At 42.5% G+C, this 25755-nt stretch overlaps 1 protein-coding gene across 2 annotated transcripts; it reads left to right on the top strand.

Moving 5' to 3' along the window:
• Nucleotides 1–451: 451 nt before the first annotated feature.
• Nucleotides 452–24891, top strand: htra1 (Serine protease HTRA1). 2 transcript variants are annotated; one of them, XM_014178895.3, is made up of 9 exons: nucleotides 452–1093; nucleotides 11063–11162; nucleotides 12137–12341; nucleotides 21696–21890; nucleotides 22098–22130; nucleotides 22487–22601; nucleotides 23078–23135; nucleotides 23232–23327; nucleotides 24391–24884. In XM_014178895.3, the coding sequence occupies exons 1-9, from the start codon at nucleotides 637–639 to the stop codon at nucleotides 24557–24559; spliced, it is 1428 nt and encodes a 475-aa protein (XP_014034370.1). In that variant the 5' UTR covers nucleotides 452–636; the 3' UTR covers nucleotides 24560–24884.
• The last annotated feature ends 864 nt before the right edge of the window (nucleotides 24892–25755 follow it).

Raw genomic sequence — 25755 nt, 5'->3', positions numbered from 1 at the left:
CACGTAACCAGTTTGTTTAACATTGATAGTCTGGCAATGGAAAAGTCAATGATCAACAGGCATGCAGTTGCTTCTGGCATCTTTTACTTGCAGCACAACAATAATTAGGCCTTGTCCAGTGCGGTAATTGAATCTATGGTAGGCCTACTCAATTATACACAGTGGAAATTGAAGGGCTTATGCTACTACAAGAGCAAACATGTTTTGACATATTTTCTTTGCTCAGCTGAATGAAGCAATGTATCCTATAGGAACATAGAACAGTATAAGCAGTTTGAGATGAACTCGGTAACACTCTGGCATTGTGTTTGTAAGGGGGTGGGTGGAGAAGGCATGCATGCTGCACCCTCTGCACATCAGAAGAGTCCACCAATCGCCTGTCTTGTTTATATTGCCACAACGTGCCAGTTGCCTTTATAAACTCTGGAGCCTCACAGAGAGAGTTGGAGCATCTTTGTTGACTGACAGCAGTAGACCAACAAAGCTCATTTTAGTGAAAAGCGTCTGACATTTATTTGCAAATGTATGTAACGTTTATTTATGCAGATCAAACATATTTTTGTAGCAAGTCGTAAAGTTTTAAGAGTCGTTTTTTTTGGCAACTTTGTACCTTTTTAGATACTTTAATATTTAACAATGTTTTGGTGCGTCTTCTGCGCAACTTTTATTCTTGCTCCTTTAGTTTGCGAGTCAAGAGCCAAGCGATATGTCATCGGCTGTCCAGATAAATGTGACAAATTTCTATGTCCCCCGATCCCTGCGGACTGTTTGGCCGGCGACATCCTTGACCAATGCGACTGCTGTCCGGTCTGTGCGCACGGAGAAGGTGAGGTGTGCGGCGGCACGGGGAGACTAGGGGACCCGGAGTGCGGAGAGGGCATGGACTGCTCGATATCGGACGGAATTGGGGTGTCCGCCACAGTAAGGCGTCGGGGCAAAAACGGTGTGTGCGTCTGCAAAGTTGCGGACCCGGTGTGCGGCAGTGACGGGGTGTCCTACCGAAACATCTGCGAACTGAAGAGATTGAGTAACCGGGCTCTGAAGCTTCAGCAGCCACCGGTCATCTTCATACAGAGAGGAACCTGTAGCAAAGGTATGTGTCAATGTTGGAATTCAACATAATGTATCAAAATCACTGTTTGTTTTGGTAGACCCATCAGCAAGCATGTACGATATTGTGCGTAAAACCATAACGTGTAAAAGGTGTAGGCCTAAACCAAATGGAGATATTATCCAGTGAATTGCGGTAAATTATGCTCCCTAAATAATATGTTGCAAAGAAATGAAATGAAATGACTGTAAATATGAAGGTTCAAAGGGATCTGTTTTACTGTGGCGTAAGCAGTTTGGACCCAGTGGTAGAGCCAGTTTGTCAGAATGTATCACAATCACACCCAAGACATTTAACAGTAGCCTACCAGTCAAACTAGACAGAGCTTTAGTGTGTTTAAAAAAATGTCACAAGGAGATATGTGATGTTAATGATATCATGTCTAAAAAATATCTTAAATTGTTGGTTAATAATACATTTTAATGCAGTTTGATTGACATTTCAGTGGTGTGCCTTCATGGCTGTTTTGACTTATTAAGTGACTTGTACGACTCCACATGCAGATAGTTTGATCTGAGTTGGCACAAAGCTGGCTGCAAACATCAGCTCTCAGCACTTCAGGGTCAAAACCTGTTGAAATCGGACTTTCTTGGGAACTTGGTGTATGCAGTGTAAATAAATACTGGCTTTCTGCCGATGTATATAGTTGTGATGCTTGGCCTTGAGGTATATATATCGAAAACACACACACACACACACACACACACACACACACACACACACACACACACACACACACACACACACACACACACACACACACACACACACACACACACACACACACACACACACACACACACACACACAGCTGTGAACACACCATTCACACCTAGATCATTTTGTGGCAGTTCGTTTTCTGCTACAGTAGAGACTCTCTGTTATAACTTGAGCCCTATCAGATTAGACAGACTACAGAGCACAGGAAGGTGAAATCTCAGCTCATTTTAGCCCCTGTCTGAACATTTGAGTATCCAACTCCTGCTCCCCATTCTTCACTCCCTCCTCCTCCTCCCCCTCCTTTTCATCCTCTTCCTCCTCCTTCTCCTCCCTCCCCTGACTTTTGAACACAAAACTCCGTCCCAGATTCTTGTTTCCCCCCTTCAGGTCAGAGGACTGGCTTACCTTGATATGAGTTTACCTCACCACCCCAAAAATAGCTGTTTCACTCAATAACCGAGCACAAGACCGCTCAGAGCTGAGTGAGGTCTCCGGGAGTTTCAGCCAAGCCAAAGATCTGGAAGGTCTCCGAGTCACAAGCTATTACATGAGCTGCTTCCACCGGTGATGTCATAGCATCTGGTCCTCATGGAGTCAGTAGATTGTATAACTCCTACCAGATGGATCCAGATCTAGGTTAAATTCTACAGTCATAGAGCCATGTTTTGTCAACCCATTTCTTCATGAGGTGACTCGTTTCGCATATGCAGTACGTGTGACTGACAGGCATGGATACAAGATCAACGAAACACTGTAGGTAGAAAGTTCACTGGGCTGGTGACTTAATACCTTTTGAATGGAAAGAAATGTGAATGAAATCTCCTACCATAACATGTTTTGAACACAACAGATTTAGTTGGTTCAAAGCAAATTGGTTAAGTTTGTTTTATTTAATTGGTAAGCTAAGTTAACTAATACTTAGTTAATACCTCTTTATTTATTTCTCTTGATGATGCTCTGTTCTCGGTTTGAGTGACACGATGGAGATCGCTGTGACCATCAGACAGTGAAAGACCATCGCCCAGACTCTGAAGAGCTGAAGGTTGATCTGAAGGTAGTCAGAGGATCCAGACTGAAATGCATCCTGCTACCCAGTGCATTCAGTAGAGGGAGAGGGGCAGCTTCCGCATGGAAAAAACGTATAAACCAGTGATGTCAAGAGCACCATGGGAATAACAGTGGATGCTGGACTAGAATGCACATGTGCAGGCATGAACACGCTGGTCACATGAATGGGCGGGGATGGATGGGTGACTGATTGACTGATCGACCAGCGTTGTTTCAAGGACGAGGGCACTAAGTTAGCCCGGCAGAGGTTTTGATCTATTGCGAAACGTGGTAGTATTTCAATAGACCCACAGATTCTGCAAGAAATCCCTCAATCATGCTAACAGTTGGAAATGAAAAATAACTTGTTGAGGTAGATTTATTCCACACAGTTGTCTTAGACTATATCTACAGTATTAGGTCATTACAATTACCCTTCCTGCCAGCCTCTGTCTTTCTATGTTCTCACTTCACTCAGAGAGTGTGATATGAGAGGGACCCATGCGGCCAGACAGCCAGCCAAGCCAAGTGTCAGTGTCATACAGTATAACTGATGGGCATTTCAGTGGGCAAGAATAGACTAGCCATGCCCTATATTCAAGAGATCTGCTAGGAGATACTCACATCTGTAAGGGTAGTGGGATATTATTTTCTCTCGCTATGTGATACAATTTAAATTTGGTGTGTGTGTGTGTGTGTGTGTGTGTGTGTGTGTGTGTGTGTGTGTGTGTGTGTGTGTGTGTGTGTGTGTGTGTGTGTGTGTGTGTGTGTGTGTGTGTGTGTGTGTGTGTGTGTGTGTGTGTGAGTCTGTTCTCGAGCGCGTGTGTGTCCAGAGTTTTCTGATTTCTCTCGCATATCATCCACAAAATATGTTTATAATATATGGATGATAATTCCATTATGTTTAGCTCATTGGAGTCAAATTAACATGCCACAAAACGACTTCTGTATATCTATTTCCCAACCTGCCTGTGTGTCTCTGTTCAATGTAGGCTTTCAGTGCACCAAAGAGATGGCGTGACTGTTAGTGATTAAGAAAGTCCTCCATTCACAGCATATCCTTTGATCTTTTATAAAATCAGAGGTCTTTTTATGTGATTTGATTAAAGGCCGTTTTACATGGCATGCCAGAGTGCATGTCTCTATCTGCAGGTCGGGTCGAGGGAATTGTTTTTAGGTCTGTGAAACTCCTTAGACTGAGATCATATTAATGGAACTGTTAGGACCTGTTGGATGGACACCATGTTGCCAGAGGCTAATACACCACAATGCAGAGCAAGGAGAATGTCTACGCATCATCCAGCACTGTGTCTGGCTCAATCTAGTGCTATTTAGAACCTATAAGGGTTCTTTGGCTGTCCCCATAAGAGAACCCTTTGAAGAACCCTTTTTTGGTTCCATGTAGAACCATTTTGGTTCCAGGTAGAACCGTTTTGGGTTCCTTGTAGGACCCTTTCCACAGAGGGTTCTACATGGAATCCAAAATGCTTCTGCATGGAACCAAAAAGGGTTCTCCCTGGAACCAAAAAAGGATTCTCCTATGGTTACAGCCCGAAGAACCCTTTTGTAACCCTTATTTCTAAGAGTGTAGGTGTCAGTGTGACTGTCCCTGTTGTTGTGGTTGGGGGTGATTGGGAGAGCTCAGTCCAGCCCAGTTCAGCCCATCTGCAGTGCATTATGTTTAGCCTATCATAGGTTGTGTGAGACCAAACCACACCAAATAGGGTTTTTAAAAGAACTCTTTCATCAGTTTGCGAGGTGGGTTGGAAAGGTGCTATTTATTAGAAAGAGGAAATGGAGTATAGGCCTAGAGATATTCGTTAACTGGACCGACACAGATCCAATTGGAAGAGATGAATAACCAAATAAAAAGGGGTAATTGCAGATGTTTTGCACGCACTGCAGCTGTTTCCTAACCAAAGTTGCGCAAGTTAAAATAAAGTGTAATGGTTATACAAGTTCAGATTTGAGTCACTTCCTGAGTTTTATAAGCTCAGTGAGGAGATCAGAAGACTGACCATGCTGTACAATATCGAGCCTCAAAGCGGATCTTCCAATTTCCCTATTTCAGATCGATCTGGATTCTGTCACTCACACTACCCTTGTGGATGTTATCAATAGAGTTGATTATACAGTATAGTGATGATAGGAGGCCGAATGCGCTCTTAAAAACTTCTTAGTAATCCCTTCGCGTGCCAATCCCGTTAACGGGATTGATTTGACAACACCCAGTGAAATAGCAGCGCGCCAAATTCAAAAACAGAAATACTCATAATAATAATTGATGAATCATACAAGTGTTAAACATCGGTTTAAAGATGAACTTCTTGTTAATCCAGCCACAGTGTCAGATTTCAAAAAGGCTTTACGGTGAAAGCAAACCGTGCTATTATCTGAGGACAGCACCCCATCAAACAAACACATGAAAATCACATTTCAACCCGCCAGGCGCGACACAAAAGTCAGAAATAACGATATAATTCATGCCTTACCTTTGAAGATCTTCTTCTGTTGGCACTCCAATAGGTACATTAAACATCACAAATGGTCCTTTTGTTCGATAAATTCTGTCGTTATATCTCCAAAATGTCAATTTATTTGCCGCGTTTGTTTCAGAAAATACACCGGTTCCAACTCTCGCAACATGACTACAAAGTATCTAATATAGTTACCTGTAAACTTGATCCAAACATTTCAAACAACTTTCATAATCCAACTTTAGGTATTTTTAAACATAAATAATCGATAAAATGTAAGACGGAATAAACTGTGTTCAATACAGGACGAAAACAAAGTGGAGCGAGCTTTCAGGTCGTGCGCCCCAACCACAACAGTACACTAGACTTGACCCTCATTCTGAACAGCCATACTTCTTCATTACTCAAAGAAAAAACATCAACCAATTTCTAAAGACTGTTGACATCTAGTGGAAGCGATAGGAACTACAAGCAAGTGCCTTAGAAATCTAGATCCACATAGAAAACCCATTGAAAAGAGAGTGACCTAAAAAACAAAAGAATCCTGGATGGTTTGTCCTCGGGGTTTCACCTGCCAAATAAGTTCTGTTATACTCACAGACATAATTTTAACAGTTTTAGAAACTTTACAGTGTTTTCTATCCAAATCTACCAATTATATGCATATCCTTCTGGGCCTGAGTAGCAGGCAATCTACTCTGGGCACACTTTTCATCCGGACGTGAAAATAGTGCCCCTAGCCTTAAGAAGTTGTTTAACGGTTGTTTATAAATGTTTATACCACGGCATTGTTGAATACTTGTTTCTGATTGGCTTGAAAGGCATTGTAGAGCGTGCATTATTTCCCTATAACGCACAATATATTTGCATGGTATAATTCAATAGCTACAGTTCATTCTTACGTGTTCTATGTTTGAGCTGCTTTTTACTGCAAAATTCGAATTGAAAACATAATTGGTTGATTTCGATTTTCATAATGGCAAGCCAAGACTGATGGTTTGGTTAGCTAAAATAGCAAGTCTGTTTGTTTGGTTACCATGGCAACTACTGTAGCTATCTAGTAAACTTGCTACCTATTTCAGTGGATGTTGAACACATTTTTACCGGGCTCTGTGTGTTCTCTGGAAAATAATGGAAGGTCAGTCCCACTCCACTAGCGCGTCGTGGAACACACCTTCCACTTAATTCATTCTTTTCCACAGAACACATATCCCCTGTTGATTATCTCTTACGTATCGTAGAGTATACAGTATAGGGTATACAGTTGAAGTTGGAAGTTTACATACACTTAGGTTGGAGTCATTAAAACTCGTTTTTCAACCACTCCACAAATTTCTTGTTAACAAACTAGTTTGTGCATGACACAAGTAATTATTCCAACAATTGTTTACAGACAGATTATTTCACTTATAATTCACTGTATCACAATTCCAGTGGGTCAGAAGTTTACATACACTAAATTGACTGTGCCTTTAAACAGCTTGAAAAAATCCAGAAAATGATGTCATGACTTTAGAAGCTTCTGATAGGCTAATTGACATCATTTGAGTCAATTGAAGGTGTACCTGTGGATGAATTTCAAGGCCTACCTTCAAACACAGTGCCTCTTTGCTTGACATCTTGGGAAAATCTAAAGAAATCAGCCAAGACCTCAGAAAAACAATTGTAGACCTCCACAAGTCTGGTTCATACTTGGGAGCAATTTCCAAACGCCTGAAGGTACCACATTCATCTGTACAAACAATAGTATGCAAGTATAAACACCATGGGACCACGCAGCCATCATACCACTCAGGAGGAGACACGTTTCTGTCTTCTAGAGATCAACGTACTTTGGTGCGAAAAGTGCAAATCAATCCCAGAACAACAGCAAAGGACCTTGGGAAGATGCTGGAGGAAACAGGTACAAAAGTATCTATATCCACAGTAAAACGAGTCCTATATTGACATAACCTGAAAGGCCGCTCAGCAAGGAAGAAGCCACTGCTCCAAAACCGCCATAAAAAAGTCAGACTCCAGTTTGCAACTGCACATGGGGACAAAGATCGTACATTTGGAGAAATGTCCTCTGGTCTGGTGAAACTTTTTGGCCATAATGACATTCGTTATGTTTTGGAGGAAAAAGGGGGAGGCTTGCAAGCCGAAGAACACCATCCCAACCATGAAGCACGGGGTGGCAGCTTCATGTTGTGGGGGTGCTTTGCTGCAGGAGGGACTGGAGCACTTCACAAAATAGATGGCATCATGAGGTAGGAAAATTATGTGGATATATTGAAGCAACATCTCAAGACATCAGTCAGGAAGTTAAAGCTTGGTCGCAAATGGGTCTTCCAAATGGACCATGACCCCAAGCATACTTCCAAAGTTGTGGCAAAATGGCTTAAGGGCAACAAAGTCAAGGTATTGGAGCAGCCACCACAAAGCCCTGACCTCAGTCCAATAGAAAATGTGTGGGCAGAACTGAAAAAGCATCTGCGAGCAAGGAGGCCTACAAACCTGACTCAGTTACACCAGCTCTGTCAGGAGGAATGGGCCAAAATTCACCCAACTTATTGTGGGAAGCATGTGGAAGGCTACCCGAAACGTTTGACCCGAGTTAAACAATTTAAATGCAATGCTACCAAATACTAATTGAGTGTATGTAAACTTCTGACCCACTGGGAATGTGATGAAAGAAATAAAAGCTGAAATAAATAATTCTCTCTACTATTATTCTATTAAACATTTCACATTCTTAAAATAAATACATCTTCTCTCTACTGACATTTCACATTCTTAAAATAAAGTGTTGATCCTAAATGAACTAAAACAGGGAATTTTTACTGGGATTAAATGTCAGGAATTGTGAAAAACTGAGTTTAAATGTATTTGGCTAAGGTGTGTGTAAACTTCTGACTACAACTGTATATACAGTACCAGTCAAAAGTTTGGACACGCCACTCATTCAAGGGTTTTTCATTGTAGAATAATAGTGAAGACATCAAAACTATGAAATAACACATATGGAATCATGTAGTAACCAAAAAAGTGTTAAACAAATCAAAATATATTTTATATTCTAGCTTCTTTAAAGTAGCCACCCTTTGCCTTGATGCAGCTCTGCACACGCTTGGCATTCTCTCAACCAGCTTCACCTGCAATGCTTTTCCAGCAGTCTTGAAGGAGTTCCCACATATGCTGAGCACTTGTTGGCTGATTTTCCTTCACTCTGTGGTCCAACTCATCCCAAACCTTGAATTCTAAATAAATCACAGACACTGTCATCAGCAAAGCACCCCCTCACCATCAGACCTTCTCCTCCATGCTTCATGGTGGGAACCACACATGCAGAGATCCTCCGTTCACCTACTCTGCTTCTCATAAAGACACAGCAGTTGGAACAAAAATCTGAAATTTAGACTCATCTGACCAAATGACAGATTTCCACCAGTCTAATGTCCATTGCTCGTGTTTCTTGGCCCAAGCAAGTCTCTTCTTCTTATTGATGTCCTTTAGTGGTGGTTTCTTTGCAGCAATTCGACCATGAAGACCTGATTCACGCAGACTCCTCTGAACAGTTGATGTTGAGATGTGTCTGTTAATTGACCTCTGTGAAGCATTTATTTGGGCTGCAATCTGAGGTGCATTTAACTCTAATGAATTTATCCTCTGCAGCGGAGTCTGGGTCTTCCTTTCCTGTGGCGGTCCTCATGAGAGCCATTTTCATCATAGCGCTTGATGGTTTTTGCGACTGAACTCGAAGAAACTTTTTGAAATTTTCCAGATTGACTGACCTTCATGTCTTAAAGTAATGATGGACTGTCTTTTCTCATTGCTTATTTGAGCTGTTCTTGCCATAATATGGACTTGGTCTTTTACCAAATAGGGTTGTCTTCTGTATACCACCCCTACCTTGTCACAACAAAACTGATTGACTAAAATGCATTAAGAAGGAAAGAAATTCCACAAATTAACTTTTAACAAGGCACACCTGTTAATTGAAATGCATTACAGGTGACTGGCTGTGAGAATGCCAAGAGTGTGCAAAGCTGCATCAAGGCAAAGGGTGGCTACTTTAAAGAATATAGAATATAAAATATGTTTTGATATGTTTAACACTTTTTTGGTTACTACATGATTCCATATGTGTTATTTCATAGTTTAGATGTCTTCACTATTATTCCACAATGTAGAAAATAGTTAAAATAAAGAAAAACCCTTGAATGAGCAGGTGTGTCCAAACTTTTGACTGGTGCTGTATACATATATAGATTCGGGAACTATTCATGTCTTGACTTTTTCCACATTGTCTTACATTACAGCCTTATTCTAAAATTGATTAAATAGTGTATTTTCCTCATCAATTTATACACAATACCCCATAATGACAAAGCAAAAACAGGTTTTTAGAATTTCTTGCAAATTTATAAAAAAAAAAAAAATGTAAAACTGAAATGTCAAATTTCAATAAGTATTCAGACCCTTTACTCCGTACCTTGTTGAAGCACCTTTGTCAGCGATTACAGTCTCGAGACTTCTTGGGTATGATGCTGCCACCACCATGCTTCACAGTAGGGATGATGCCAGGTTTCCTGCAGATGTGACGCTTGGTATTCATGCCAAAGTGTTCAATCTTGGTTTCATCAGACCAGAGAATCTTGTTTCTCATGGTCTGAGAGTCCTTTAGGTGCCTTTTGGCAAACTCCATGCAGGCTGTCATGTGCCTTTTACTGAAGAATGGTTTTCGTCTGGCCACTCTACCATAAAGGCCTGATTGGTAGAGTGTAGCAGAGTTGGTTGTCCTTCTGGAAGGTTCTCCCATCTCCACATAGGAACTCTGGAGCTCTGTCAGATTGACCATCGGGTTCTTGGTCACCTCCCTAACCAAGGCCCTTCTCCTCTGATTGCTCAGTTTGACCGAGCGGCCAGCTCTAGGAAGAGTCTTGGTGGTTCTAAACTTCTTCCATTTAAGAATGATGGAGGCCACTGTGTTCTTGGGGATTTTCACTGCTGCAGAAATGTTTTGGTACCCTTCCCCAGATCTGTGCCTCGACACAATCCTGTCTCGGAGTTCTACGGACAATTCCTTCAACCCCATGGCTTGGTTTTTTCTCTGACATGCACTGTCAACTGTGGGACCTTCTATAGACAGGTGTGTGCCTTTCCAAATCATGTCCAATCAATTGAATTTACCACAGGTGGACTCCAATCAAGTTGGAGAAACATCTCAAGGATGATCAATGGAAATAGGATGCACTCAGGTCAATTTCGAGTCGCATAGCAAAGGGTCTGAATACTTATGTAAATAAGGTATTTCTATATATTTTTTTTATAAATGGGCAAACATTTATAAAAACCTGTTTTCGCTTTGTCATTATGGGGTGTTGTGTGTAGATTGATGAGGAAAATGATGTATTTAATACATTTTAGAATGAGGCTGTAACATAACAAAATGTGGAAACAGTTAAGAGGTCTAAATACTTTCTGAATGAAGTGTATATGTATATATAGTTTAGTGCTCAGACTTTGAACAAACATTTTATACAGATAGATACAGTGGACTGGTCCTTTCCAAGCCAAAATAATCATTTCCCCCCCAGAAATTTCAGGGCTTGTATGAGATACCCTATCATATCAGGGCTTGTGGCAACATAGTATAACCCTGAACTAATTCCCCTGTATGTATTTGATGATTTGTTAATAGTGTGTTTCTGGAATTTTTTCTCAGGCCAGGAGAATCCAGACAGTCTGCGCCACAGATATAACTTCATCGCTGATGTGGTGGAGGAGATCGCTCCCGCTGTGGTTCATATTGAACTTTACCGCAAGTAAGGACCTCCCCTCTACACACACACACACACACACACACACACACACACACACACACACACACACACACACACACACACACACACACACACACACACACACACACACACACACACACACACACACACACACACACACTGACCACAGCAGATTTACAGGTATCTGGGCCGTATTCATAAAGCGTCTCCAAGTTCGAATGCTGATCAAGGATTAGGTCCTCCGTTTCTTATTCATTATCATTTAAAAGTCACAACATATCCTAGATCAGCACTGCTATACTCTGAGACACTTTGTGAATACGGGCTCAGGTATCTGATGCTGTTTTTCCCAGTAAAACTTATGACAACAAAGTTACCAACTATTACCCTAAGCAATTATATTGAGGTGGAGGGAGTGTTAGACAAATAAATACCTATATTTAGTACTGTAGATGTCAGGTCAGATCTCCTGCCTTGCACAGCTGTGTATATAGTTGTCAGCCTGACAAAGTGGATCCTGTTGTAGCCATAAGGAGACAAATATGCTCCCCGCCCCTCCTGTTAATAAACACGTCATCAGGTAATTTGTTCAAGTGATCTTCAAGAGGAATTGCCATGAGCAAAATCCCGGTGTATGTTTGGCAGTAGTAGCATGTGGTCTCCTCATGAACATGTGGACTTACACATTTTTCAGAACAGTTCTTCTACTTGTATGTGTTTTAGGTGCAAACAGATAAATAATGCTTCCCTGTTGCCCCGTTTCCCCGTCTCACCCTCTGTCCCCCTGTCTCACCTTGTCTCCCTGTCTCACACGCTGTCTCCCTGTCTCACCCTCTGTCCCCCATCTTACCTTGTCTCTCTGTCTCACCCGCTGGCTCCCTCTCTCACCCTCTGTCCCCCTGTCTCACCTTCACTCTTTGTCTCACCCTGTGTCTCCCTGTCTCACCCTCTGTCCTCCTGTCTCACACTCTGTCTCCTGTCTGTCCTCTCCCCAGGATGGTGTTCTCTAAGCGTGAGGTGGCGGTGGCCAGCGGGTCTGGCTTCGTGGTGTCAGAGGACGGCTTGATTGTGACCAACGCCCACGTGGTGGCCAATAAGCACCGGGTGAAGGTGGAGCTGAAGAGTGGCGCCACCTTCGACGCCAAGATCACAGACGTGGACGAGAAGGCAGACATTGCCCTCATCAAGATCGACACCCCGGTATGGCCTGTTACCTCTCTCGATGCCTCTCTTCTCCAGCCATCTCTGAATTCACTGGTGCTTATTGTTATTTTTTTTACAAGCTCTTCTGTTTACATTTTACATTTACATTTCCGTCATTTAGCAGACGCTCTTATCCAGAGCGACTTACATCAACTTCGCTTTTCTCTCTCTCTTTAACTCCCTCCTTCCCTATCTAGCTCGCCATCTTGATCTCACTCGTGCACTTGCCCTCTCCCTTTCCATCTCTTTCTCTGAGATGATGCCAGAGAACAGGAATGCAATGGAGAGATTAAGAGCGGCTATTAATGGAGTAGACAAATACGTCTAACATAAGTGTCTTTTTTAGATAGTCTTTCATCTGCCAACACAGACGGGATTCATTTATTTATGGCCGACAAATTCCTGCATGAAAAAATGGTCTTCATAACATTCTTGGAGCAGGCCAGGTTTAATATATTAGCATGGCGGGATTGTTGATATAGGGCGCCTCAGCAACGAGCATTATTTATTGTAAAAACGGTGAAAAACGTTCAAGAGCAGGAGGGTCTTTTTGTGCTATGATTTAGATGTAATTTACTGTTTTTAACCTTGCTAGCACACGCTACCGCCCTCCAACACTCAAGTGTTGTTTTAGCAGTATGCTTAGGGTTATTGTCCTGCTGGAAGGTGAACCTCCGTCCCAGTCTCAAATCTCTGGAAGACTGAAACAGGTTTCCCTCAAGAATTTCCCTGTATTTAGCGCCATCCATCATTCTTTCAATTCTGACCAGTTTCCCAGTCCTTGCCGATGAAAAACATCCCCACAGCATGATGCTGCCACCACCATGCTTCACTATGGGGATGGTCTTCTCGGGGTGATGAGAGGTGTTGGGTTTGTGCCAGACATAGCGTTTTCCTTGATGGCCAAAAAGATCAATTTTAGAGTTCCTTCTTCCATTTGTTTGGGGAGTCTCCCACATGCCTTTTGGCGAATGTGTTTTTTTCTTTAAGCAATGGCTTTTTTCTGGCCACTTCCGTAAAGCCCAGCTCTGTGGAGTGTACGGCTTACAGTGGTCCTATGGACAGATACTCCAATCTCCGCTGTGGAGCTTTGCAGCTCCTTCAGGGTTATCTTTGGTCTCTTTGTTGTCTCTGATTAATGCCCTCCTTGCCTGATCCATGAGTTTTGGTGGGCGGCCCTCTCTTGGCAGGTTTGTTGTGGTGCCATATTCTTTCCATTTTTTAATAATGTATTTAATGGTGCTCCGTAGGATGTTCAAAGTTTCGAGATTTTTTTTTTTATAACCCAACCCTGATCTGTACTTCTCCACAACTTTGTCCCTGACCTGTTTGGAGAGCTCCTTGGTCTTCATGGTGCCACTTGCTTGGTGGTGCCCCTTGCTTAGTGGTGTTGCAGACTCTGGGGCCTTTCAGAATAGGTGTATATATACTGAGATCATGTGACGGATCATGTGACACTTAGATTGCACACAGGTGGACTTTATTTAATGAATCATGTGACTTCTGAAGGTAATTCGTTGCACCATGTCTTATTTAAGGGCTTCATAGCAATGGGGGTGAATACATATGCACGCACCACTTTTCCATTTTTAATTTCTTAACATTTTTTGAAACAAGTAATTTTTTTCATTTCACTTCACCAATTTTGACTATTTTGTGTATGTCCATTACATGAAATCCAAATAAAAATCAATTTAAATTACAGGTTGTAATGTAACAAAATAGGAAAAACGGCAAGGGGATGAATACTTTTGCAAGGCACTGTATATCCTGTACATGTCTCGGTCTCCGTGAACTTTAGAGGAAGCCTGAACATCAATGTTAAACGACTGATCCTCTTTAGCACAAATTATAGTCCTCCATTGCATAGCCTATTGACAATGATGAAACATGTTTTCTGGAAATGCATAAATATTTTCAGCGATGCTATCTGCACACTGTATAATTATGGCCCTTGGGACTCGGCTGAGGATGTTCACTAATCTTAATACATGACCACAGTTGGACTGAGGTTAGATAGGCAGGAGAGTGGCGCTAAGGCTGATATCAGAGGGAAAACATGTATAGTGAATAGACTGTTACGTGATAGAGTTGATAGCTGTCGTACTGTTGAAGTTTTCTATGGAGGACAGATAGGTACAGTACATAAGGTTACAGGGAACCTTGCCAAAGTTACTCATTCCTAAGGAAAGAACGAACATCAAGCAGCCTATAATAAATACTGGTTGGGGAAATGTGTCCATGTTTAAATGTCACTAAGTGAATTCCTATGGATGAGTCACTTCCAAATGCTGTGTACGGTTCTGTCAAACTACAGGAGTGCCATGGTTAATCATAGTCCACACAACAAGAGAAGCCTTTGTTTTTCTGGCTATGGCTCTCTGTTGTTGTGGTGGCTAGGTTTTTATGTGGTTCATGTGATCTTCTGCGCTGTGTCATTGGAAGACAGTTCACACAAAAACAGACCTGCGATGTAGTATCTCCCTTGTAGTCTAGTACTTCATCTTCTGCAAGACGCCTCGACCAATATTATACCCTCTTACCATCATAAAAGATGGCACTTTTTGAAAATCCTTCCGTTCTTCATGTCTGCAGGGTGTCTTTGTTCAGCAGAAATTCTAGTCTAGATTTGGTAATCGTCCAACATGGATTCTATGGGCACAAAGGGCCATTGATTCTATTCCCTCAATGCCATCAAGCTTGGATGATGGCAAAGAACTGCATCCATTAGAGTATATTGTTACCATGCTCATTAATCAAACATCTACATTAACATATAATTGTAGGGGCCCTCAACTGACCTTTTCATTTCCCCGGATCTGTACAGTACAGAACATTTCCTGGGGCCATGCATCCTGCATCCAGGAGGATAAGGTTCCTAACTGTGCTACATAACCACCATCTGGAGGGCATTACCCATCATACTGAATGAACTGCCTTGAGCTCTCTGTGCAGTAGCAGTACATGCTATACCACTGCTTCACATCTGTCAAAGGACCCTTCTACAATTTCCCTCTTAAAACCTTTCCCTCTTAAAACCTCTTAAAACCTTTACAGGATCGCTGTTAATCTAACTGCACTGTCCAATTTACAGTGGCTATTACAGTGAAAGAATACCATGCTATTGTTTGAGGAGAGTGCACAGTTATGAACATGAAAATGTATCAATAAACCAATTAGGCACATTTTGGCAGACATGATACAACATTTTTAACAGGGATGCAATGGATCATTGGATCAGTCTAAAACTTTGCACACACACTGCTAAATTGCGCCTAAACTGGAATAATGGACTATGGCCTTTCTCTTGCATTTCAAAGATGATGGAACAGATCTAATGTGTTATATTCTCCTACAATCATTTCACATTTCCACAAACTTCAAAGTGTTTGCTTTCAAATGATACCAAGAATATACATATCCTTGCTTCAGGTCCTGAGCTACAGGCAGTTAGATTTGGGTATGTCATTTTAGGCGCAAATTGAAAAAAAGGGTCTGATCCTTAAGAGGTGTGATCTTCACCTGAAATAGCCTCAAATAAACCAGATCTGTTTATATGAAGGCCATTGAGTAGTCAGATGTACTGTAAAGAGGAAGATCCTGGTGCCATGTGGTTCACAGGTGGAGGCTTATTACTGTATGCATTAATGTTAGATAATGGTTACGAAGAGCTTGTTTCCGCTGGTAAGCAAAGAGATTCTGTCCAACTCTGTGGCCAGAGTTAACCCTCTGTTACACTGATACTGTTGACAATGACAGCCTGAAATCTAACTTGAAGTTTGCGTGCGTTACGTAACGAGAGTTTTCACATCAATCATTCATTGATGTCAATGAGATATTTCACAGACATCAAGTTAAGATACGGTCTGAAGACCATGTTGAGAAACTTTGTTGAATCTTCTTGACAGAGACAGAGTCGTCTCAACAGCCCCGCACAGATGCCGGAGTATGGTGAATCAATCGAAAACATGGATAAAGTAAACAAGTTTTAGGTAAACTAAACAGCTGTTAAACCTCTACCACACAGTCGTCTCTCCATCCAGCAGATGTTGTCTTTATCCTGCTACACTTTTTCCATGTTCCATGACTAATCCAATAAGCTATAAAAAAGAATAGAGTTGCACACTCTATGTATAAACTCCCAGTAATTCTAAGGCACGGTGATGCCGAAACGTTGGTGATTTACCAAATAAATGACTGGGAGTTTACATCAAATCATTTTTTCTGGGTGTGCGCCAGCACATGTTTTCTATTCGACCATGACTAATCCAAACCACAGAGAAGAGGAGGGCCCAGCCCATCCCAGCCCATAGGCAGACTCTTCATACCTGTGGTTTTATCCACCTAGTCAATTTGTGCCAATCAAACAAGTTCAAAGAGAGAGATGGAACATTTTTTTGTTGTGACACTGGCATCAACAAAGTCATCACTCAGTCGGAGTGTCTCATCCTTGCATTCTTTCAGGGGTTCTGTCTTGTCCATCTCATGTGGAGCCCTTAACATCCATCTCTCTCCATGGCGTGCGGTAAGACTTCGAAACCAGGGTAAAGCCTGCACTCTACTTAAGAGGACATTTGTAACATATGTGTCATTCAACTGGACTGGAGTCTGTTAGACACAAGAGAGGCAAGCTCTAGTGGTGTGGAACAGAGATGAAAGACATCCCAAAACATGCCTCCGCCGGACGCTGGCATTCCCAGGCTTGTGTTTCTCTCTTGGCTCTGAATGATGCCTTTGGGGCTGTATTGCACCCTCAGGGAAATGAAGATTTCAGGAAAAAAAGATTGCCCGATTGAAAATCTCTGGGAGATTTTGTGTAGGACTGTTAAGTCCTCAGTGACATTGTCTGGAGGGATTTGCTGTATCTCTTATTAACTGGAAAGAAAAAGTGACATGGTAAGTTTGTCTAGAACGGCTAAGTCCATAGCAACAAACAGTTGAGAGCAACAAATAGAGTCAGGTCCTGAAAACGTAATCCCAGAGTCTGAGTGTTTGCATATGATTTACTGACCTTGCTCCTGATCTAGGAACAGCCAGTCACAGGCTGTTTCATCTGCCTGGACTGAAAATGGACATTCTAGTCAAAATCTGGCATTGATGAACCTTTATTGGAATGGGTTATATAAGTGTGTGAGTGTGTGTGTTTGTTTTTCCCCATTTCAGCAGCCTCAGAGAGCATTTGTCATCGGTTGAAAGTTGGTTTGAGGAAAGATCACATCAGCAGAAAGAAGGGAAATTATGAATCACTTCAGATGCTCTTCCTTGCTATGGTCGGTGCCAGAAAGGAACCAATCAAAGAAAACACACTATCAAGTACGATGGCCCCATTTCTTATTGTTTGGCCATTTTCCCATTTGGCTTTCCTCAGACAGGAGACAGCCAGACTGGCGTAAACCCCTTAGGAACCTTGTCCAGGTCAGTCACAGACGGGTCCTGTGGACTAATAGAGTTATGACAGACTTCAATCTTATTTTCAGAGGAAGCCTTCTCTCTCACCATGCATGATTGTCTCAATGTGAAGAACAGCTCCTGCCTGGGGACAGGAAGGGTTTTTACACTAGAGGAAGTGGAATAGATGTTTGCCAGACTGGAGAGCCACACAAGGAGAGAGAGAGGGGGCTGTGGGAACACTGTACACTCAGCTGTGGCCTTAGCAGATAAAAGAGTCTCTGCTGGCCCATATGCAAGCAGAGACAGAATATTGTGTAGAGTGTGCAGGTGCGTGCGTGTGTGTGTGTGTGTGTGTGTGTGTGCATGTTTGAGGGGTGTGTCTGGAGCATTGCAGGCTTCTTTCTGTGCCACCTTGTTGTGAATCCTCTCAGGCCCTTGCTAACTCCTGGATGCTGCTCAATAGCTTGTGACTTTTTATGTGGTTTGCAACAGCAAGTTTCGACATCATAAATCCACTTCTGAAGAGTTTCTTATCATTTGTCTCTGATAAAGTCTGACAATGGACTGTGTTTGCATGTGTAACGGACTTAATAACGTACCGTAAGCTCACTCCACAGCTAGCTTGAAATGTCGCAGATGGAGCCATCTAATTGTGGCCTTTTGATTGGCTCAACCTGTTGGAACATGGTCAAGGAGGGCAGTCACGTGTGTTAGCAAAGCAGAGGTCCCGAGTTCGAACCAGGTATGAACCGCAATGGCGGTGGAAGTGGTACTCGCTAAGCAAGCAATCTGACGTCCATAACATGAGCGCGTACTTGTGTATGTGAGTGCGCACAGCTAGAAGTAATTATGAGAAGGGAGGAAAAGTAAGGTCCTCCCTTTCCTGGCAGGAGAACGTAGCAGTAGCAGAATGAGTTTTCCAAAAGGATGTGTGATTGACCTTGAATACAGACTGGTACATCTGGGATAAAACAGGGTGTATACTACCTCTTTGACAGCTTTATTGTGTTGTTCATCCCAAATGGAACACAAGCTGCTTTTCAAAATGTACTTTTTGGAATGTTTGCAAACAATTTGACGATAGACAGTATTTAACATGCAGTTCTGGATTTACTGTATGTGTATAACACTCTTTGCTTTTATTGGCAATCACAGTCCTGTAGTCTATGATTTATAGTATATTATAAACTGGGTGGTTCGAGCCCTGAATGCTGATTGGCTGACAGCCGTGGAATATCAGACAGTATACCATGGGTATGACAAAACATTTATTTTTACTGCTCTAATTACGTTGGTAACCAGTTTATAATTGCAATAAGGCACCTTGGGGGTTTGTGGTACAGTATATGGCCAATATACCACAGCTAAGGGCTGTATCCAGGCAATCCGAGTTGCATCGTGCATAAGAACAGCCCTTAGCCATGGTACATTGGCCATATACTACACCCCCGAGGTGCCTTATTGCTTAATTGTGTCTTTTATATTTAATTTCAGCATTAATCAGCACTGAGCAAATCAATCTACAGTAACTCTGTGGGTGGTCTGACTTTTCAGTCCCCATTGGCTCAGGTCCAGACACATAGATACAAACACAAACACGTCCAGGCCTGACAGACCAAGCTCACACACAAACACACAAACACTTTGCCAACAGGTGCCTCGTCAATCACCTTAGCAGCAACAGACAGCAGCATTGACTAATGGCTCTCTTTCTGCAGAAGACTTCCATATCTGACACTCCCCCCGCAGCCCCCTACAGCCTAGCCATTGTCCCCTGACCCCCCTTGACCCCCCTGACAGCCTGGTCATTTCCACTGGCACACACAGACCTGTCTCTCACCATTCCACACTGGCACTGTATCAGACTCAGCAGCAAATGTAATCCCAGTCACTGAGAGTTGACCGAGGTCAACTACTAACAAGGGAGCTCAAAAACGTTAGGAAAAAATGCAAATGTGCACCAGCGATAAGTCTTGGGTCCTGTTACTCAATTTAATACTCAAGGACAGACAAGTAGTTTTCCTGCCCTGCATCCCTGCATTCGCTATATAGTGCACTACTTTTGACCAGAGCCCTATGGGCACTATAGGGAATAGGGTGTAATTTGAGACAGAACCAAAGACAGACCATGTGTAGCCTTGCTAGCAAATATTTCATAATTGCATCTCACAACCGCAGTAATTATTTTATTTTCCAAGGTAATTCCGTACAGTGCATGGAGGGTATTTTACAGGATGTTTGCGAGAGGCGTGCCTCTGCACGTCTTCACAGTTAGACTGGTGTGTGGGTGGATTGAGTTCATTGCGTTGGGTGCTTGTTGGGACTGGGGGGGGGACTGGGGGGGGGGGGGGGGGGACCAGCTGTCTCGAGCGGATGAAGGAGGATGATGGAGGAGGGTGGAGGGGGATGGAAGGGTTGGAGGGGGATGGAGGAGGGGAGACGCGTGATCTGATAATGCCTCTGTGAGCACAACACCGTGGATTGCAAAACACTTCCTGTCTGTCAGTCTGTCTCTCACTGCCTGGAGAAAACAGTGGCACTCAAAGCCATCGTCCTGACTAGACTAGAGCGATACGCACCAGATACCTTAAGACTCTGCAGATTGAAGTATATAGCGCATGGTACTGTACTATACATGAGTTGTTTGCCTCTGGAGGTAGATATAATCCTGAGATACTGTATCTTTTCAAACTTATTCTGATGCCATTAGCTTGGGAGTTCTATTGTCCTGATCTATACCTGGCTGGATCTAAAGTGTAATACTGTCATTTTGTTTCTTGTCATCTACTGATTTCATGGACTCCCTACGCTCATTTGAGGAATTACTAGGAAATGTTTAGTAAGTGGAATCTTGATCAAGTGATGGCCAGGCCACATCCGCAGTGTATCCCACAGGAAACTCAGATTCCAGCCTTGTGTATGATAATAATTCACTAAGATGGCCTGTGCTAGATGGTGTATGACTGTGTGTGTACGGTATCTTACAGTATGTGTGTAACAACAACAGAGACAAAACTGCCCAACTACAAATATACAGTAGTATTATAGTACTCTTATAGTAGTACTATAGTATTATCCCACTGTGTGTATGTAAAAGAAAATCCTAGACTCTGTAACCCAGTAAGTGTGACAGTGTGACAGATGAGTGGCAGAAAGACACATTGGCAGACATGTCACCATGTGCCAAAAGCCATTCCTCCCAGTCCCATTCCATCCACCTGACCCCCTTCCTGGAATGTGTTCGTTTATCCGACTTCCAGCCCATCTGGTAGAGTGCTTAGGGCTGTCGGCCAGGGAGCGGCCTGCTATTCCTGTGTCAGGTCTGGATGTCAGGTCTGGATTCCTGGAGCACTGAGCCCAGGGTGTCGGGGGGGGGGCAATGGTTCCTCTCCTCATATACTGTGACTGTATCCTCATCGCAACGTTCCCTGACCCCGCTGCCCTGTCCTCTCCTATTAATATCAAGGTCTGGTGTAACCTAGCCACAACCTACCATAGATCCAACCGTAGAACTCAATCCATTCTCCGGTCATTGTTGATGGATTTTGTCTATTGCAGATTGTGCCATTGAGATGGATGAAGTGGTAGTTCACTGCCTTGATATGTTTTCAGAAAGCATGCAGAGTATGCCGACGTCATGGCATATCGTAGCTTCAGGCATCACAACTTCCTTTCGATAGATTTTTGTGGAACTTTATGTTGACTCCCCATATGCATTTCAACTGGCGCTGGGCTATTTCTGTGGTACATAAACAAACAGAATGTAGCAAAGGCACTTCAGGTGTGTTTCCAAAGAGGGGTGGTCTTGTTACCGTAGATACCGTACGCGTTGTTTCTGTTCAGAACGCACAGTACATTTCTACCTGCAATATGTTTCTTTGTCCTCGTTTTTTGTAACGATCACAGGATAAATCTATGTGAACCTCTTGACTGATCTGAGTCCTGTGTCCCTTTGTTTAGATGAAACTGCCGGTGCTGCTGCTGGGTCGTTCAGCTGACCTGAGGCCTGGTGAGTTTGTTGTGGCCATCGGCAGCCCCTTCTCCCTGCAGAACACGGTCACCACAGGTATCGTCAGCACCACCCAAAGAGGAGGCAAGGAGCTTGGCCTGAGGAACTCTGATATGGAATACATCCAGACGGACGCTATCATCAACGTGAGTGACACACACACACACACACACACACACACACACACACACACACACACACACACACACACACAGCTGTGATCTATATCAGCACAGGGCATTTAGTTGTGGAACGCCCAACAGTAGCTCCTCCTTATTTTCCCCATTACACAGGAAGGAAGTGTAGATCTACCATCTGATCATCCCTTTAACCTGAATGCTGTTCCTTTTCAGTATGGGAACTCTGGCGGACCCCTGGTCAATCTGGTAAGATATCATTTGTTATTGATAGGGATTGCGTCTCTTAGAATATGTTTCATGTAAATCTATGAGACGTCTGGAGGATGTATTTGAATAAAGACGCCTCCGAAGGGGCATAGATAAGGCTCTATGAATCCATATGTAAACCTTGGCAAGCAGTTACACGTTACAGCATTTAGCGATAGCACCATTGTTTTTATTCACATAAGTAAAGACCTATGTTTCCTCAAAAGCAGCGTTTAGTAGGTTTTATTCGAAAACGTGGTATTTAATACATATCAGTGGAGCTAAATTAGCTGTTAGAGTGAAAGTGGGACTAGACTAAGAGACCAGGTGTGTGTGTGTGTTGTTTCTGTCTTCAGGACGGAGAGGTGATTGGGATCAACACACTGAAGGTGACAGCAGGAATCTCCTTCGCCATCCCCTCAGACAAGATCCGTCAGTTCTTGGCAGAGTCCCACGGCAGACAATCTAAAGGTAGGGCTGTGACGATTACGGATGTTTAGGTAACAATTCATTGTCATTTAAATTGCCAAAGGTGTTGTCATAATTGTCTTTTTTTTTGTGGAAAAAAGGTTTTGAGCTTGTAATGCGTCATACGTTAATGCACATTTGAAAATGACCTACGGCATACCTAATGAATACAACTCAGCTTTGGTGACACCCCCGTTTAAAGAAACAAATGGTTTAGACTGCTATTGGGTTATTTCTATCTACTTGAAAATAAAGTTGAAACCCCCCACTCATAAAAATGCATGTATTAAGACGATTAAGACAACTTATTTGTACTTTTACGGTTATTGTCCGTAATTGTCGGTTAGACGACTATACGAATATTGTGCTAGACCTATCTAAAGGTTCACACCCGTGGCTTTGATCAGGTACTGCTTATTACATGTTCAATGTTTATCATCTTGATAATGCTTATGTAGTATTTATCCTCTTTTCTTTAGGTAGATTATTACCAAAGAAGAAGTATATCGGTGTGAGGATGATGACTCTCACTACAACGTAAGTTTCAGCCAGCCAGGTTCATCTTGTGAATTCAATTCTTCCAAATACCTGTGGCACATTAAACACTTATCTCTCTATTTTCATTGGTCATAGGCTTGCAAAGGAGCTGAAGGAGAGAACATCAGACTTCCCTGATGTTACCTCAGGGGCATATGTCATCGAGGTCATCCCAAAAACACCAGCTGAGACGTAAGTAGTAGTTTACTGAAAACTGAACCAGAAGTCTGTGGACCGACTCAAATCAGTACAAACATGAGCCAACAGTTAAAGTCTGTGACCTTCGATTAGGACAGGAGCATTTGAGGACTCCTTTGGTAGTTGGCTAAAGGCTTCCGCATGCTTCGGTTCGGCTGGCGCTGTTTGTCCATCTTGAGATGCCGTAGTCAGAAATCTGTCATTTATTTGGACATTTTTGCAGAGGAGACCTTAGTCATTCAATTTTACATCTAAGATGTTTGGTGCAATATTTGTCAAGTGAAAAAATGTGTGTTAAAATGAGTCAACAATCGTTGAATTACAACAAACACATTTCCACTGTTGACCATTGACCGACGACAGGGTGTAGGCTTCGGCTCCCGAGCTTTGTCTTGCCTTGAGAAAATGTTTTGTGTGCACCAACACCCGAAAAAAATCGTTGCGGAAGACCAAAATGAACAAAAACATTACAAATTGTCATACTATAAGCACAAACTGTTTCGGATAGGAAGCATGCGGACGTCTGTAGTCTCTTTTAGTCTCAGAAAGGTTGCTTGGAGTTCATTGTCCTTTGGTCTTAAAAATAGACCGGCCTCATAGCACAATGAATTAGCATTTCATGACCACATAAACAGCATGATAGGGCAGTCTATCTAGGTTACTCACTCCTACAGAATGCACTGTCTTTGTATATTTTTTGTGGCCACATAAAATAATTTGTGCTGAGGCAGCAGTCTCCCACTGAAGGAAAAGAATGGCTTTCCTTTTGACTGATGGGTATTTGTGGTAACGAGGGCGCTTCGATTTTTCATAGACTATGGTCAGATTTTGTTTCTCACAGTGTCTAAAAAGAATGTTACTGCTTCTGTAAGTTCATTTAGCTTTTTTTGGAATGGGAAAACTCTTTCTTCACAGACGTAAGAGGGCCTATTTATATTCTGTGGGTTGAAACCTAATGGTATACACTTCTTAGAGAGTCTTACGTACACTACTTTATATCAGTAAAGCACGTTTTCTTTGTTGCTACATGCTCCTAACTCCTCTCTCCTCTCCACAGAGGTGGCCTGCAGGAGAGTGACGTCATAATCACCATCAACAGCCAGCGAATCACCTCGGCCAGTGATGTCAGCAGCTCTATCAAGAGGGACGACACGCTGCGAATGGTGGTCCGGCGGGGGAACGAGGACATCATGCTCACCGTCGTCCCCGAGGACATTGACCCTTGACCTCTCAGCAACCACGAGCTGGTTCTCAGTGTTTAAAACCACGGACTTAAACCGGTTGTGTGTCTGGATCCACACCCTACCATAGAACCTGTAACTACGGGTGCTCTTCGCTCTCAGTGAAACTGATTATTGTTTTATACTCTACTAACGTCCTTGCACAGAAAACCCACCTCAATCAGATAGAAAAGTGGGTGTCACAGATTACCGTAGTTTTGTAGTTGTTTTTGTTGCTGTTGATATTATGTTTTTTTTTTATTGTATTTTAATTGCATTTCTCTTGATATGTTTTGACGACAATTTCACAGAGGGAATAAAAAGATTTTGAAAAAAAAGTGGTGTTCATTACTGTTCTGAAAATCCTAACTCTGACTACATGAATGTTGACAGTTGAACTATACACATCTAGTAAAGTCACACAATAACCCAGCGTACACATCCAGCTTGGCTGCTCTACACACTGTCCGGCTGCTCCCTCTGTATGGTTTGGGAGCTGGACCGCCTGTATGCCATTGCTCAGCCAATAGGGGAGAAGAATACTGCTAAGGTCCAACCCTAGGGGATTGGATGTACAGACAGGAATTTCTAGACACAGGTCAGACATTACTAATCAATGATAATCAACTCCAGCTTCCACTCTTACAGTACCATGAGCCTTGCCTTGCCAGTTTTGCCTGAATGAGAAGCATATTGGAAATACATTTTAGACTCCTCGATGTGTTGTACTCCCATTTCATTGTTGTTGTCGCTTCAGTTTCAAGTGTCAAAGTTTACTTGACACATGCACAGAATACAACAGGTGTAAAACAGTACATTGAAATTCTTAATTGAGAGCTCTTTGTACTGACACTACATTGATAATAATAATAATATAGATAATAATAGAAAATTGAATTTAAAAAACACAAGGAGTACGATACAGGTTGAGGAATCACGAGAATGCAAGTCTATACAGGTCAGTGCCAGTATCTTATTCAACGTGGGGTAGTACTAGAATGGTTGAGGTAGGTTTATACATAAAAAAGGTCTGGTAATAGAATTTACATGTAAACAGGGCTGAAAAGTGACTGGTAGCAGGAATATATAAATACTTATGATAATATACTAATGGTAATATATACTGACATGTAAACAGGAGTAATAGTGACCAGTAGCAGGATAAATAGATACTAATGGTAATGGCAATCAATAATCAATGA

This window comes from Salmo salar, chromosome 28, assembly GCF_965601325.2.
Source record: "Salmo salar chromosome 28, fSalSal1, whole genome shotgun sequence".
In the NCBI taxonomy this organism is placed as follows: Eukaryota; Metazoa; Chordata; class Actinopteri; order Salmoniformes; family Salmonidae; genus Salmo; species Salmo salar.
This window is presented reverse-complemented; position numbering and strand designations above follow the sequence as displayed.

What these genes read in the sequence shown, in the direction of transcription:
- htra1 (XM_014178895.3), top strand. Translation starts at nt 637, where the DNA reads ATGTTTTGGTGCGTCTTCTGCGCAACTTTTATTCTTGCTCCTTTAGTT. An exon ending in AGACGGACGCTATCATCAAC is followed by an intron (nt 21,891 to 22,097) that starts GTGAGTGACACA and finishes GTTCCTTTTCAG; the next exon opens with TATGGGAACTCTGGCGGACC. An exon ending in GCGGACCCCTGGTCAATCTG is followed by an intron (nt 22,131 to 22,486) that starts GTAAGATATCAT and finishes TTCTGTCTTCAG; the next exon opens with GACGGAGAGGTGATTGGGAT.